Source organism: Neomonachus schauinslandi, chromosome 7 (assembly GCF_002201575.2).
Source record: "Neomonachus schauinslandi chromosome 7, ASM220157v2, whole genome shotgun sequence".
NCBI lineage: Eukaryota > Metazoa > Chordata > Mammalia > Carnivora > Phocidae > Neomonachus > Neomonachus schauinslandi.
Window position 1 is genome coordinate 47,122,484 of NC_058409.1, and position 16,644 is coordinate 47,139,127.

Genomic DNA, 16,644 nt, shown 5'->3' on the forward strand with positions numbered 1-16,644 from the left:
AGATAGCAGTCACATGAAAGTCAAAGGAGGAGCATTCTAAACAGAAGACATGGTAAACACAATGGCCCTGCGAACGATGTGTTTGGTATACTTAAGGAACGGGACAAAAGCTGATGAGGAGGGAGCACAGAAAATAAAGTGTGGAAAGATGATGTCAGAGAATAATCAGATGCCAGATCATATAAGACCACGGTTTGGAGTCTGGATTTTATTCTCGTTGCAATGGAGTGACAGATCTGATTTATGCTTTAGAACATTCACTTTGGGGGGTGCCTGGGTGGCTGTCGGTTAAGCCTCTGACTCGTGACTTTGGCTCAGGTCATGATCTCAGGGTTGTGAGACTGAGCCCTATGTTAGGCTGCGTGCTGGGTGTGGAGCTTAAGATTCTCTCTCCCTCTGCCCCTTCACCCTTCTCCTCTCTCTCTCTCTCTCCCCATCTCTTAAAAAAAAACAAAATAGAAGAAAAGAACATTCTGGCTTTTCTGCAGATGAATCAACATGGGTATGGGTAAAATGGTGGCAAGGGGGACCAGTTATGAAGCTACTGCAGTAGCCTACGTAAGAGATAATAATTTGGGCTAGGGTTAGAAACAAGATAGCATTCAATGCTTGAGGTGAAGATATATATGGAAACCAGAATTGACAGGACTTGCTGATAGATTAGTTGTGTCAGGCATAAGACGACTGAAGGATGACTCCTAGGCTTTTGACCTTTTGGCACTGGTAGGTGAATGATGGTACCATTTACTGAGCTGGGAAAGATTTAAGAAGGGAACAAAAGTTCTTTTGGGGGCATGTTAAGCTTTAAATGCCTATCAAACATCTAAGTGGAGATGAAAAGTAGTTGAATATATGAGTACGGAGTTCAGACATATAACCTAAGAGCTGCATCATCATATACAGTTGAGACTCGTTAACAACAGAAGTTATATTCTATAAAGTCACCACAAACAATAAATTAGCAAATAATGAACAATTACTCCTAGAGGAAATATAGGGTTGGGCTCCTGTGAGTTTTTGGTCACAACATTTTCATCAACAGATCAAAACCTAACCTTATTTTATGTGTGTTTCTTTTTAAAGAAACCTTATTTAATACATATTAATGATTCATTGGCACTGAACTAACAGCCAACAGCACTAACTCATGTCTCATAAAAAATTATCTATATTTTCTTTATAAGGTGCATAGTAGCCTCCTTGTGATTAGGAACACTAGACAACACTTCAGCCTACATTTGGGGGCCATTGTAAACAGGGAAATCAACCACAAAAGGCATGAAAATGCAAAAAAAAAAAAAAAAGAAAGAAAAAACAGCTCCAGAAAGACTGTGAAAACGACGCTCATTTACAGCATGAGAACTAAAACAAGGGAGCCTGGGTGGCTCAGTTGGTTAAGCGACTGCCTTCGGCTCAGGTCATGATCCTGGAGTCCCTGGATCGAGTCCCACATCGGGCTCCCTGCTCGGCAGGGAGTCTGCTTCTCCCTCTGACCCTCCCCCCTCTCATGTGCTCTCTCTCATTCTCTCTCTCTCAAATAAATAAATAAAATCTTTAAAAAAAATAAAATAAAATAAAACAAAAAGGCAGAGCATCATCTTACCAGACCTCTGCTGAGAACTGGCATGACAGGTGACTCAAATTTTTCACCCTTCTGTGAAAGACCACAAAAGCACAGTGATTACTGATTTGGAGGTTACAAGAAAATTTCAGCATGTAGGCAAATTCTATATACAGAATCCATGAATAATGAGTACTGACTGTAGATGGAATTTAAAAGCATGGACAGGTTGGAATCAGAAGAGAGAACAGAAAAATGGCAGCAGCAGAGGAGAGAGCCCTGAAGTCCTCCGTCATTTAGAGGTGGTACAGAGGGAAGAACCAGCAGGGGAGACTGGGAAAGAGCATCCAGTGAAGCAGAAGGAAAACCAGGAAGTGTGAAGTCACAGAAGAGGAGAGAATGAAGTATTTCAAATATCAGTTAATCGTGCCAGGGCGCCTGGGTGACTCAGTTGGAAGAGCATGCGACTCTTGATCTCGGGGTCATGAGTTTGGGCCCCACATTGGGTAGAGAAATTACTTAAATAAATAAACTTTAAAAGAAAAAAAAAAGTTAATCATGCCAGATACTAAAACACGGGGCAGGGTAAGGACAGAGACGTGAACACTGGCCCTGGGAAAATACGGACAACCGGGGACTGTGAACAGGGCTGTCAACAGAGTGACAGAGATGAAAGCCCTATCAGAGCGAGCGGAAGGCAAATGAGACATGAGGGAGATGAGACAGCAAACACAGGCAGCTATGGCAGCGATTCAGAGAAAGAAGAGCTGGGAAGGGGCCTCTCTGGGAAAAGGACAGTTCCAATGGGTGATTTTCTATGACCTTTCCACATGGAGTCATTGTCACTGATAGAGGTAGGAAGTCTGGTGTTGCAGAAGATAAAGGAGAGGATTCCAAGCATAAAGTCCTGGGGAAGGTACAAAGGGATGAGATATATGGCATGAGTGAAGGCAAGTCTTAGAAAAGAACCCTTCCATTTGAACAGGAACAAAAGGCAGTCTGTGAGGATACAAATGCAGGTGGACTGGTTGATTCAGAAGCAGGAAGAGTAGTTACTTTTCTTCTAAATGCATCTATTTTTCTAAATTAATTGCAAGGCAAACATGAGCTGAGAGTCACCATGGAGCATGTGGTGGAAATTTGAAGAGAGAAGAGAAGGTGGGAAGAAAGTGGTAAGGTGAATGTAGAAGGAAGTATAGTAGGATTGTCCACCAAAATACTGAGTACTCATTTGAGATCTGTGGCCTTGAACATGAAGTGAGTCTACTCAGTATGGTTGTATGATTTTCTCCAACAACCAACCATTCATCATACAACAGGTCACCTCTATCCAAGTCAAAGAAGTTGCAGTCATTTCCTCTCTCAATGGTATATTGATCTTCCTTGCAATATTTAAGCAGGAAATTGGAAACCAAACCATTAAGAACAGCAAATCTGATACTCCCTGGTACTTCTTTGAACATTTTGCCAGAACTTACCCCATTCTCCCATATGCCTTGCTGTATTTTGAATCAATTGCTATTGCTTTCTCACAATCCTTTATTGCATCTGTGTAGTGACCTAATTTACTCTGAGCAGCAGCCCTAAGAGAAAGAGAAGAGATTTTTATTATAAGCAGCCCTCAAGGCACTAATTTAGATTGTCAGGTACTAATAAAACTACATTTTCCTTGTCCCAATTTGTATATCACTGCCAGCAAATATCTAAATCAAACTAAGATAATTCTATAATCAAACAAAAAGATATTTCAAAAGTAAATCTCAGAGAAAATATGCAGGCTGCCTTTCACTGTTTGCTTTGCTAGAGAAAAGACAAATAAGTGAATCATACCAGTAATCTACCTACTTATTGCTTTTCTAATTTGCCCAAACAGAAAAATGAAAGCACCAGGACATGTGGGATTACTAAGGAAGTGTGCAGAGTGATGGCTACCCAGTGTTATGCCGTAAAATGGTCACTTTACTAGTAGGGTTAAGATCATCATCGGGCAAGTCTAAGATCAAAATTTAACCTAAATCTGGCTGCAAATGAAGGATGGCAATGCATTCCATCCACTTAGCACAGAATCTCAGAGCGATTAAATACTATTGAATCCTTTCCAGTTACTTCTTTTATTTATTTTATTTTTTTATTATGTTAATCACCATACATTACATCATTAGTTTTTGATGTTGTGTTCCATGATTCATTGTTTGCGTATAACACCCAGTGCTCCATTCAATACGTGCCCTCCTAATACCCATCACCAGGCTAACCCATCCCCCCACCCCCCTCCCCTCTAGGACCCTCAGTTTGTTTCTCAGAGTCCATAGTCTCTCATGGTTCGTTTACTCCTCCGATTTCCCCCCTCCAGTTACTTCTAATGGAACTCTCCTGGAATAACTTGATTCCAGGGTGTGATGGTATAATGAAGCTACTTTCTATTCCTCCGCACAATCCTGATAGTAGATAGCCCTCTGTTTCCCTGCTGTCACGCTCACTTCAACCCTCAGGGCCATTCTAAACAAGCAAAATGACTGTCCTACATGCAAGCTCTTCAAACTAAAACATTCCATCATTTCTCCTGCCCTCCATCCCACTCCCCCCACTGCTCCATTCACTCTTCTCCAGACTAAATATTTCTACTTACTCATTCAACTAATACATCTATTGAGGTCTAGCTAATGCACAGATACTTTTCTAGGCATAGAGCAGTAATCAGAATAATATTCCTGGCCTCAACAGTGCTTAGGTTCCTGGGAGGGGTGGAGGTAGCCGGCAGGCTATAAAGGAAAGGCGGTGGTCAGTCCAGTTTTCTGTCAATTTTTCTTCATATAGCATGACTGAGACTCTCTTTCCAAATTAAGATTATAAAATTTTTTAAAAAAATAAACATACAGTATCCTTTCTTTCAGTGAAAAAAAATTTAGTGTCAAAGTCCAGAATTCAACAAACCTGATTTAGTAGTTCATATGAAAAAGAGGCATGGGTTTATTTGAACATCCAACACACACTAACCAGCATGAGAAGGATGGCCATTAAAAATGACCATTAAGGGCGCCTGGGTGGCTCAGTTGGTAAGCGACTGCCTTCGGCTCAGGTCATGATCCTGGAGTCCCTGGATCGAGTCCCACATCGGGCTCCCTGCTCAGCAGGGAGTCTGCTTCTCCCTCTGACCCTTCCCCCTCTCATGTACTCACTCTCTCTCATTCTCTCTCTCTCAAATAAATAAATAAAATCTTTAAAAAAAAAATGACCATTAAAAGAAGAGATATAGAATGTATAACTTCCAAATAATTAGAAAGAAAAAAATGAAGTAAAAATAACTCAATACCATAGAAGGCAAAAAAAAAAAAAAAGAGCAGGGAAGGGGGAAGGGAGAGGCAGCCAAATAATATCATAGCAGAAAACCAATTCAAACATAAAAGCAACTACAAAGTAACCTAGATAAAAATCAGTTTCTCAAATTGTATACATACCACCTAAAACATAATCACACACAGGTTAAAGAAAGGGCTAGAAAAAGATAATCAGGCCAACTGAAAACAAAAAAGCTGATGTAGGAACACAAATATAAAACACAAGCCAAAAAGCACTGTTGAGGATAAAGAGAGTCATTATTACTGACATTATTACTGACCATCCTGTCTGTTTAATTTTATGGAAAACATTTACATGGCTCAGAAATCAAACTTATATGAAAAGTCTCACTCTCATAGATGATGGGTGGGCATGAGGTAGATGGGATAAAAATGGGCATAAGACTTCAAAAAGGATGAAAAAGCAAACTTTCAAACTGAGTAAAAGAGAAACAAATGATGCTAACTGTAGATCAAAAAGAATTCAAGTAACTTTCAAGTAGTATTCTGAGTATATATCTTTAATGAGACGGATTCTAAGGAGAAAAGAAATTGTGAAATTTACTTAGTAGGCTTGCTAGTGGCATAATATTGGTATTATACTATCAACTGAAGAATACTGAAGGGTAGACCTAATGAGTAAACATACTGGTGGTGTTGGAAAGCAGGATTTTCACTCTGGAAGAAAAGAAATCCACATAAAATGGGGGAAGGTGACAATGGAATACAAATTGAAGGTATCTGCATAAACCGATGATTTTTCAAAAATTGTATTTCCTAGCTCTGTTCACTGAAGAAGCAATAACACTTCAGTAGCAATGATCATGTCTTGCGACCAGACCTTGGTTTCTAAATACTATTCTCCACTAACAGGAATAGGGGCTACTTGTAGAAACAGCTGAGCTCAGGTCTAGGGCAAAGTATGTACAGGACAATTGTGGAATACCTTGTTGTCTCAGGAAGTAAGAAAATGTTCAAAACAAAGTTATATAAAAGGACACATAGCAAGTTTAAAGGGGCTCTCACTAGCCAAATATGGGATAAATTTAAGTGCCAAAAATAATAATTATAGCAATTTCTTATAACACATTGAACAGTGATTTTAAAAATTCATTAGTCCATAATGATACTCAAAAAAGTTGGGGGAGGGGAAAGGAGGAGGAAAGTGGAAAAGGGGGGAGTGGAAAGAAAGTTCTTCTTTACAGAAATATGTGAGAAAATAAATGTAAAAGAAATGATAAAATTAGAAAATCACCATTTTGTAACCATCAGTGTTTTAATGATTCAAGGAAAGATCATGAACGTATGGTAAAACACTGAGTAAAAGATTGCTGGGGAATGGGATATTCACATGATCTGACCCTACAGATAATTTTTAATTATAAAAGGAATAACAGAGATGATGGTCACCACCCTAAGATATCAAACTTAGAATCACCACTAATGGACACTTCGAAATTATGTGCCTCCTATTTTAATGCAATAAATGGTACACATAATTATTTATGTGGGCTTAATACCACACTTCAACCTAAAATTAATCCTGAGGCAACAATCACACAAATCCAGATTATGGCACATGCTATAAAATCACTGGTCGGAACTCTTCAAAAATGTCTATGTCATAAAAATATAAATAAAAAACCAGTAATATTTTCTAGATTAAGAGACAAAAGTAACATCTCAAAACGCAACACACAAACATTGATTGGCTTCTGGATCAAAGACATAGCTATCGAAAGTATTCTAGGGACAAATGAAGAAATGTCAGTGCTAATTTTCCTACATGTGAATGGTATGATAATTATGCAGAGTATATTCTCATTCTTAGGAGATATAACTGAAGGATTTAGGACCAGCAAGAAAATTTTATACACCCACTCACAACACCCCCACAGAGAGACAGAAAGAGAGAGAAAGTAAACATGGCAAAATGTTAGCTATTTTTGACTCTAGGGTAAGCATATATAGATGTTCATGTATTACTCTTTCAGTAAGTTGAAATAGGTTTTAAATAGTTTTAGATTTATTCTCCTAAATATATATTATATAACAAATTTATGATATTATTTATAATACGTATTTATGTATATATGTATAAAACATGCTGACATATAACTGCTTCACTATTAGAAGTCTTTCAAGTAGAGGCAATTCTCCCTCCTAAAATTCACGGTATCATTTCAACTCAAACCAAATACACAAATACACAGAGATGAAGAGGACACATCTCTGCCCTCCAATCTTTCACGATCTAATAGAGAAAAACAGATGTAAATAAATAATAGTGTGGTAAGTGCAACAATGGAGTCAAAAGAAGTATCAACAAAGTATCAAAGGAAGAGGCAACATGAGTTGAGCATAGTTAACCCTGTACAGAGCTAATAGAACTTCCTGTGATAAATAAGTTCTTCATCTGTGCTATCCCGTACAGCAGCCCCTTGTCCACATGTGGCGAAAGAGCCCTTGAAATATGCTAGCGCAACTGAGGAACTGAATTTTTTATTTTATTAAGTTTAACTTGCATTTGACCAGCCACATGTGGCTAGGGGCTCCCATCCTAGACAGCAGCACTCCATAGGACACGGTGGGGAAGGGTGCAAGAGTATGGACAGGAGGTTGGGAAGAGAAAAAATTAAGAAAATCTTTCCAAAAGTAACACCTAGCAGGGTCTTGAACGATGGCTGGCAGTTGACCAGTTAAATAAGGTATGGAACATTCTAGGCAGAGCACATAAAAGCATGGAGAGATGTCTCAACATGGTACTCTTAAGAAGTCAGCAAATTTCACCAAGATGAAAAGTACAGTACAAGGGAATATAGCCAATAATAACGTTATTATATGGCGACGGTCACTATACTTATCATAGTGAGCATTCAGTAATGTATAGAATTGTTGATCAATATGTTGCCCACCTGAAGTTAATATAATATTGTATGTTAATTATACCTCAATAAAAATTTAAAAATAAAATAAAGAAGACATTAAAAAAAAAAGAAGTCAGCAAATTTCACATTCTATGTGCATAGAGTAGAAAGAAGAATGGAGTAGGAAGAAGAGTGAAAATAATAAAATTTTAAAAAGGAAAATGACAGGACACCTGGGTGGCTCAGTCGGTTAACCATCTGCCTCTGGCTCAGGTCATGATCCAGGGGTCCTGGAATAGAGTCACACAATGGGATCCCTGCTCAGTGGAGAACCTGCTTCTCCCTCTCTCTCTGTCCCTCCCCCCTCTCGTGTTCTCTCTCTCACTCAAATAAATAAATAATCTATTTTTAAAAAAAGGAAAAAAATGAATGGCTAATAAAAACAGCCAAATATTTTTTAAATGCCTAGATTATAAAAGATCTTATGCTGAGGAGTTTAAATATGATCATATAGGTACTTGGGTCTAGCAAGAAGAAAGCAAAAATTAGATGATTAAATTCACATTTTAGAAAGACCCTTTTGTCAGAAGATTGGAGCGGGGAGTGCAAGTAGACAATGGAAGCCAAATGAAGTTACTATAGCACTAGTTTAGCAAAATTTAAGAATCTAGACTAAGGGAGTAGTGATGGAAATGGAGGAGGGAACAAATGAGCTGTTGGGAGGTATACAGAAAAGGTAAACTGAGCAGAAGACACCCTGATCTCTCACTTCAGATACTGATAACAAGACAGGGAATAAGGCAGGGAGATCAGACCCAGCAAGAAGAGTGGGCAGAAGGGAAGAAGATGACTGTTTGAATCTTGATAGCTTTAGCTTTAAAAAAAAAAAAAAAGATTTTATTTATTTATTTATTTGACAGAGAGAGCACAAGCAGGGGCAGAGGAAGAGGGAGAAGCAGGCTCCCCACTGAGCAGGGAGCCCGATGTGGGACTCGATCCCAGGATCATGACCTGAGCCGAAGGCAGACACTTAACTGACTGAGCCACCCAGGTGCCCGATAGTTTTAGCTCTAGATCACAAACTGCAAGCTAGGATCTTTCAAAAGAGGACAAGCACCTGAACATCTAAGGCCAGGAAAGGGAAGAGAATTTGGGCTATATTCAAATCTTCTGTGAGATGAAGCCAAACATGCCAGTGTCTGAACTGAATATCAATGTGGCCTGCTCTCTCTGCCCCTGCTGTCTGGTTATCAGGGCATAACTAATGAAATTCCAACAGAACAATACAGCCAGAGTCACCATGTTTTCGGACACCTTCGCCTACTTTACCCTGTTAGAGCAAGAGCATGAATATAACCTGTGTTCTATTTTTATAGAAAACGAGGCAAAAAGAAAAATCACAGGTAACTTAATCTCCCATACCATAGGTCATGCATAAATAAGTTACAGCAAAAACTTATTTCTACAACTAGGAATTACACTGTTTTTAAAAGAAACAAATATTGAAAGCCTAGAACTATGCTAGGTAATTTATGTAATTATCACCCCTCACAGGGTTAGTATATCTCTATCTTACAAGCGAGGAAACTGAAGCTCAAAAAGGTTAAGCAGCTGCCCAAGACCACAGAGCTAGTACGTGGCTGACCTGGGATTCAACTCCAAACTTAATGAACCAAGTTCAAATCCACGTGAGCCTAATGACTACATGCTGCTTATGGAGGTGAAGGAAAACAAAGTGAAAAACAGCACGGTCTCTGTTCCAATCTTTCTCATAGCTCACGCTGCCACTAGCATTCCTAATTGTGCCTTTTAAACTAGAGTCTCCAACTTAAATGCCTTCCCCTACCCCTATCCTCCACCTAAGTTCTACCTGTCCATCAAATCTAGCTCCATCTCCAATTCCCCATCACCTGAGAGGCCTCTGGATAAATTCTCTCAATCATGCTCTGTCTCTCTCTTGTACACCAAATAATTCCATTTATTTTCTCAGTCATTCAACCATCCATCCATCCCAGAAACATAAGACAGTTATGAGTAAAGTAATGTACTCAGCAATGAGGTTGTACAGAAGAAATATGAGTACTGTTTAGGGATAGAAGACACAGAAATTTAGCTAGCTTAATATAAAATATCATTTCATATTATAAACTACTTGTAAATGTTTTAGATCTATACTCAATCATTTGTTGTTTTATGTCTACAAGTGTTAAAGTGAGTGTCGTCGCTTCAACATCACTGGAAATTTCTTGTAATTCTTCTGTAGTCCTCCAGACATCCAACAAAAACTGGCTGAAGTCCTGTGAGGAACAGTGCTAGGTACTATAAGAGATAAAAAAGATACAAGATCCAATCTCTGCCCTTCACCTGAAGAAATAAAATAAGTGTGCAAATAAAATAAGGCACAACATATGATAAACTGACATAAATGTTATATATCATGGTCAGTGAGTAGAGAAAAAAAAGCAAAAATAAATAATAGGTTTGCAAGGAAGGACTCAGGTTTTCCTGGTACCTAAGCTGAGCCTAAAGCATCCTTAGGATCCTAAAAGCTAAAACAGAAGATAAATACTAGAAAAGAAAGGCTTATGATTAAGAAATGTGCCAACTGATTATGTTCTAAGATACAACAAAGTCACTTCTATAAAAAGAAAACTACAGTTCATGCTAGCAAGTTTAATATATGAACAATATTTTGATTAGGAATAAAACTGTGAAAATGAATATCAAAAGGAATATTTAGATCTGCTATTTCAGGCTTCTAATTCTTGGCAGCCGGCTGGCTAATAAAAATGCAAGGGGTAGTTGGCAAGACTATAGGCTATTGAGATATTTACAACTACTAGGGTCTAAAAAAATTTTTTTAACTTTTTTCAGTATTTGTATTAAATATACAAATAAAGTTTTCTAATTATTTAATACGAAATTGCTTGCTCTATTACTGAACTCCTCAGGGAAAAAAGATACTATTTAAATGAAAAAGATAAGCATGATTATTGATTTCAACTTAAAGACAGCTAAATGAAAAGCAAGCACAGGTATTGCCAAGAATCTCTTTCAATCCAGTACTAGTAAACGTAAGACTATTCATGAACCCTAATCTCATTTGAAATAAATGATTTATTTAGGCTCCAATTTATCATATTCATAGTTAAAAGTGTACGGCTTACTGTGGTCTTTACAAGCAATTCTCTGATAACATCTATATCTGGTCATAACATTTAGTGACATTATTAAATGTTTTTGTTTCAAATATTTCATATGCTAAATTAAAACATACATAGCTATCTGAGGACAGAGAATAGAATACACAGCTTGCAGAATTCATTTTCCACAAATTACTTGGATTTTTTTCTGGGCTAGATTATTAAGACACATTAATAAAGGGATTTTTTTGGTAAAGGAAATGTAGATTTCTAGTATGGACAACTAACTTCCTTATGGATCCAACTCTTCCACAAATAACTATAATTTCTGGACAAAATGCAAAACAAACAAAAAACCAAAAGCGCCCAGGTGACCATAAATAGGAAAACGGCTCAGCAAACTGTGGTACATGCAAACAGTAGAGTACGACTGAGCAATTAAAAGCAAGAACCACTGAGACAAGAAACAACATGGTGAATCTCGAAACCATTAACCTAAGCAAAAAGTGTCTCACACAAAATAGTACATATGGTATGATTCCTTTTATGTGGAACTCTCAAAGAAACAAATCTAATCTATAGTAAGGAAATAAAGCAAAACAGTGGTTGCAACCTCTGGTGTTTTAGGCAACTGACTCTGAAGGGGCACGTAGAATTTTCAGTAGTTTGATAGGCGGTTTTGAGTTATACAAGTGTATGCATTTGTCAAAACTCAGGCCAAGTGCAGTTAAGATTTGTGTATGTTATGACCTATAAATTTTACCTCAAAAGAAAAAAATGCAAAATACTGAACTCTATTTATGACATGCATGATAAAGTATTTAGGGGGGACAGTGTACTGATGGCTGCAATTTACCTTGAAATGCATCAAAAATAAGACAGACTAATGAACAGAGGGGTACAAATAGATGAATAAACATGTGACATAGCAAATATACTAAAATATTAAAGGCAAAATCTTGGTGTGGATGGATATAAGAATATTTATTGTAAACTTTTTTCAAGTTCAAAATTTTTCATAAAAATGTGAGAGGCCCTCCCCCCCAAAAAAAAGAAGATAAATGACACTAGATTAATTCAGAACAACTCCTGTCTGACTAACATCATTTCCTTTTAACAGGCTTACTACCAGACTGGTAAATCAGAGAAAGACAACTGACGACATATTTGGACCTCAATAAATTTGGATCTCTCTTTATATTCTGAGCAAAGCAAAAAAAACCCAGATTGCATAAATAATAATGATAATATTAAATATATTATAACAGAATTAATGATACAATAAATAATATTTAGTTAACAATATAATATATAATTAATAATATATAATTGTAACAAATATCAAATACAATAAAATTGTTGTGTACAACACTCTTTACTAGACCGCCTCTTAGCACTTCATATGTATTAACTATTTAATCTCTGCAAAAGTCCTATGGGGTAAATACTATTATCCACATTTTACTAATGGGGAAACTAAGGCATGCATATGCTAGGTAATTTGCTCAATGTCACATACTTAGTAAGTGTCAAAGCCAGAAATTAGAATTCAAAGAGTCTGGGTCAGAACCCCTGCTCTTAACCACTTCCCTGTGATTGCTCTCTTAGTTGACTTCGTAACTGACATAATATAATATATGGCATTCTTAAGGTTGTGGATGACATGAAACTAGGAGCAAAAGCAAATATGTTACTTTACAAATTATCCAAAAAGATTATGGGTCAAACAATAAGAGACTGTAACAAGATAAAATTCTATAGGGATCAAATACAAGATCCTGCATTTGAGTACAGAAAACCAACTATACCTCCAGTGAGAGCACTGGTACACAGCAGGTTTTTGGCAAGAATCTGTCAGATGAAAATATGACTGAATGACAAAATAAAGAGAATGTGTGAAACAGAGACACTTTAATAAACCAAAAACAAAATATGAATTTAATAAATAATGCTATAAAATGCTAATATGTAATTATGTTATCTAGCAGTAGGTTAAATGAGAGCCCTACTACAAGACTATTGGGGTCAGACCAATTCCAGAAATACTGTGTAAATTCCTGGGAACTACACATACAGGTAAACTGGAACAAGTTTAGAGCAAAAGTGCAGAACATAAACTGCATTATTTGAGGTATAACTGAAGAAGCTCTGAACATATAATGTGGAGAAAAGAACTCAAGTGAACAGGGTAACAAACTTCAAAATGTAAGGTACTATTATAAAAAAGAAGGATCATAATTATTCTGTAATTGCCCTTAAGAATAAAAATAAAAACTGCCAACTGGGATTGGCTACAAGGGTTTTGGGAAAACAAATTCAGTGCCAACACAAGGAAGACTTTTCCGACAGATAGGACCACAAAAAAAAAGGCGGGGAAGAAGGAACGACCTCACAAGGGTATGAATACCCTAAATGGGATAAGGATAACTCAGTGAAAGATTAGACCAAAATAATTTAAAGATCTCTCCCAAATCTAAGAACTTACTATATAATAAAAGGTAATTTTTATACATTTCTGTCACAAAGAGTTCCAGGTTGGTTAAAATAGATTCTATTCACCAAAACACACTTGCGATGATAAAATTTAAATGTGAAGAAAAAATAAAAGTTATTTGTCAAGTCTGCAAATGGGGAGAGATTGAAGATGAAAAACATCGGAAGAATATTCAAAAGAAAGGAAAAACAAACTTGTCTACATCAATACTTAAAACTTTTACATATAAAAATATTAAAAGGCAAAGAGTAAGCTGTGCCATTAGGACAAATGGATTATATCTAATATTCAGCTACGCTATACAGGACAGTAGCCTATTGCAATTCAAATTAATTTAAATTCATCTTCAATCGATTGAACACTAAAAATTTACTTCCTCAATTGCACTAGCCACATTTCAAGTGGTCAATAGCCACTCTAGCTAGTGGCTACTGTATCGAACATTGAAGATACAAGAACATTTCCATCATTGCAGAAGTACTATTGGAACTTTAATATTTAAAACAGATTAATTTAGTTCAGGGAATTCATTATATAGTTAATAGAGGAGCTGAGATGCCGATAGGCATTGTTGTGCAGCAATCCAGAGGTGAGGAACAACAGCAAGCCATTACTATCCCTAAGACAGAGGACAAAGTGCAGAGTCCAAAACCCAACATCACCTGGCAAAAGCTGGGATCATAGCAGGTGTGTTGGCTGGGGGCTGGAAACAAGGATAGGAAGCAGCCCCTGCTGGATAAACAACCTGTTGTAAAAAGAGGGGAAGAAATATCCCGACTTCTCTCCTCCTCTGCCCTCCAATCTCCTGCCAGCACCTTCTATGGCTGAACCCAGACACAACCCAGGAGGAGCCTGGGAAATGCAACCCATTAGGGTCAGACCCTCTGTTAAAAAGGGCAGAACAGGAAAAAAAGAACTATGAGGTCAAACAGGCTAAAGCCTGGCACAGGTACAAATAGAGAATTTAAAGAAGAAAACCCACAAATGCCCAACATCTAAAAAATATCCAACCCTACCAGTAATTAAATATAAATTAGAACAATTACTATTAAAATAAAATAATATTAAACTAACAATAATAAATGATAATGTAGGTACTTAATACTGAAAAGGATATGGCAAAAACAGATACAGTCATACACTCCTCGGGAAGGAAATCAAGTTTCAAAATTTTTCAAAGAAATTTGAACAAATTTGCAATTAGCATCAACAATATTTTAACTGTTTACACTGTTAAACCAAATGAAAGCAGGTCCAAGGATAAAATCCAAAGTCCAGAAAATCTAAATTTCAGAAAATAATTTGAGAAACAAGGTTGTTCACTGCAGCTCCATCATACTGAAAAAAAATGAACAGCCTCAAAGTTGGCCAGTAAGTCAGCAGTTATGTAAATTAAGGTGCAAAGAAACAACAGTAAGATAAAATAAATTAAGGTACATTTATCCATTTATTAAAAAATAACGAGTGCTTCTTGCCAGCCACAATGATAGGTACTGGAAGTATAAAAAAATGAGGAAGGAACAGATTAATTTGTATCCATTTAAATAATGTTTAGAAAGAGTTTCAACAAAGTAAGGATGTGTTTATGACATGCCTACTGAATAACAATGAATCTGAAATTGATTATACTCACATTAAACAAAATATGCCAAAAACAGTGATTAGCTCTGAGCGGTAATTTTATGAGGTTTTATTTTTCCTTCTTTATACTTTTCTGAACTTTCAAAATTTTCAAAATGAATTTTACAGTTCTCCTTCAGAGCTATTAATGCAAATTACAGTTTAAGAACTGTAAACCCTCCACAATAGTGCTAGTTTACCTGTTGCAATAATAAACCGCATTATTTGGATCCAGTTCTATTGCCTGTGTGTAACAATCCACAGCAGCAGCAAAATTCTCTTCTTTCATGTGGTTATTGCCTGAAATAATCAATATGTACAGTAAATACAATATACACAAAAAATATAAAGTCCAAAAGATAAATCTGAATCACAGAAACTACAATAATATGAAGGTCAGCAAGATGATTTTTCTTAATTTTTTAATATTTATTTTTTTAAAGATTTTATTTATTTATTTGACAGAGATAGAGAGAGCACAAGTAGGCAGAGTGGCAGGCAGAGGGAGAGGGAGAAGCAGGCTCCCCGCCGAGCAGGGAGCCAGATGTGGGACTCGATCCCAGGACTCTGGGATCATGACCTGAGCCGAAGGCAGACGCTTAACCAACTGAGCCACACAGGCGCCCCAATTTTTTTTTAAGTAAACTCTACCCACAATGTGGGACTTGAACTCACGAACCCGAGATCAAGAGCCACATGTTCTAAATTGAGCGAATCACGCGCCCCATCAACATGATTTTTCAGTGGCACTAGAGATAAATGTTATATTGTACTATACAGTTGATACTCCTTAGCCGTCAGTGTGTTTGAATGATTTTAACAATGCAAAGTCTTAAAATAATTAATGTTTGCATACCTTATAAAATCCAGGCTTCAATAAGTGAGTAAATGCAACAATTATGAATATCTGGTGGCAAAATTGAATCTCTTCTCACCTTCCTTGTCTTCATCTCTCTCCGTTCTTTTTAGAGCTGCCCACCCCATTCGAGATGCAACACCCTTCTCAGCCATCATCTCAATCTGGACCCCCTCTTCCACTCCTTCCCTGTCAAAACATACACCTGCTGAACAGTCAAGCCCTCAGAACTCTGTTGTGTGGGGAAGCTGGTAAAATTAATCATGTTAATATGATATTGGCAGATAATATTTTTATGTGCTACTCCTTCCAGAGATAGATTTTTAAAAGGGGACTGTTGGACATTAATTTCTAGAAAGACTGAATTTCAGATACCAGGGCTAGCCCACAGGGTACTAATCATCAAGAAGGGCATCTACAGATACATCTGGCAATAATTTAGCTAGCGTAACAACTGGCCAGCAAATTAAAGGATTTCCTATGGCTATCTTCTGTATTCCATGAAATGGAAAAAAGTGTCCTGCTCACTGAAGAACCACTGTTCAAAATCTAAATTTTAAAACATTGCTTAAGAGGAAGGATTAAATCACAAAAACCTGTATTTTTCCTTCCAACTTTCTCTTAACCAGAAGCTCTCTATTAGCTTGGTCTTTTAATAGATCATTAGCTACTTAATAGGAAGAGGAGGGTATAACTTTATGAGGAACAAGAGCAGGAAGATTAAAGGAAATGCAGATAGACAAAAGCATCTAAAATCATCCAAAA

At 36.9% G+C, this 16,644-nt stretch overlaps 1 protein-coding gene across 1 annotated transcript in view; it reads right to left on the reverse strand.

Moving 5' to 3' along the window:
* SGTB (small glutamine rich tetratricopeptide repeat co-chaperone beta) overlaps nucleotides 1-16,644 on the reverse strand; it is a 40,912-nt gene that overhangs the window by 6,106 nt on the left and 18,162 nt on the right. Inside the window, exons 5-6 of the mRNA XM_021701987.1 lie at nucleotides 15,224-15,323; nucleotides 3,040-3,144 (exon numbers count right to left, since the gene is read on the reverse strand). Of these exons, the coding sequence (XP_021557662.1) occupies nucleotides 3,040-3,144; nucleotides 15,224-15,323 (205 nt within the window). The remainder of the gene's footprint in view (nucleotides 1-3,039; nucleotides 3,145-15,223; nucleotides 15,324-16,644) is intronic.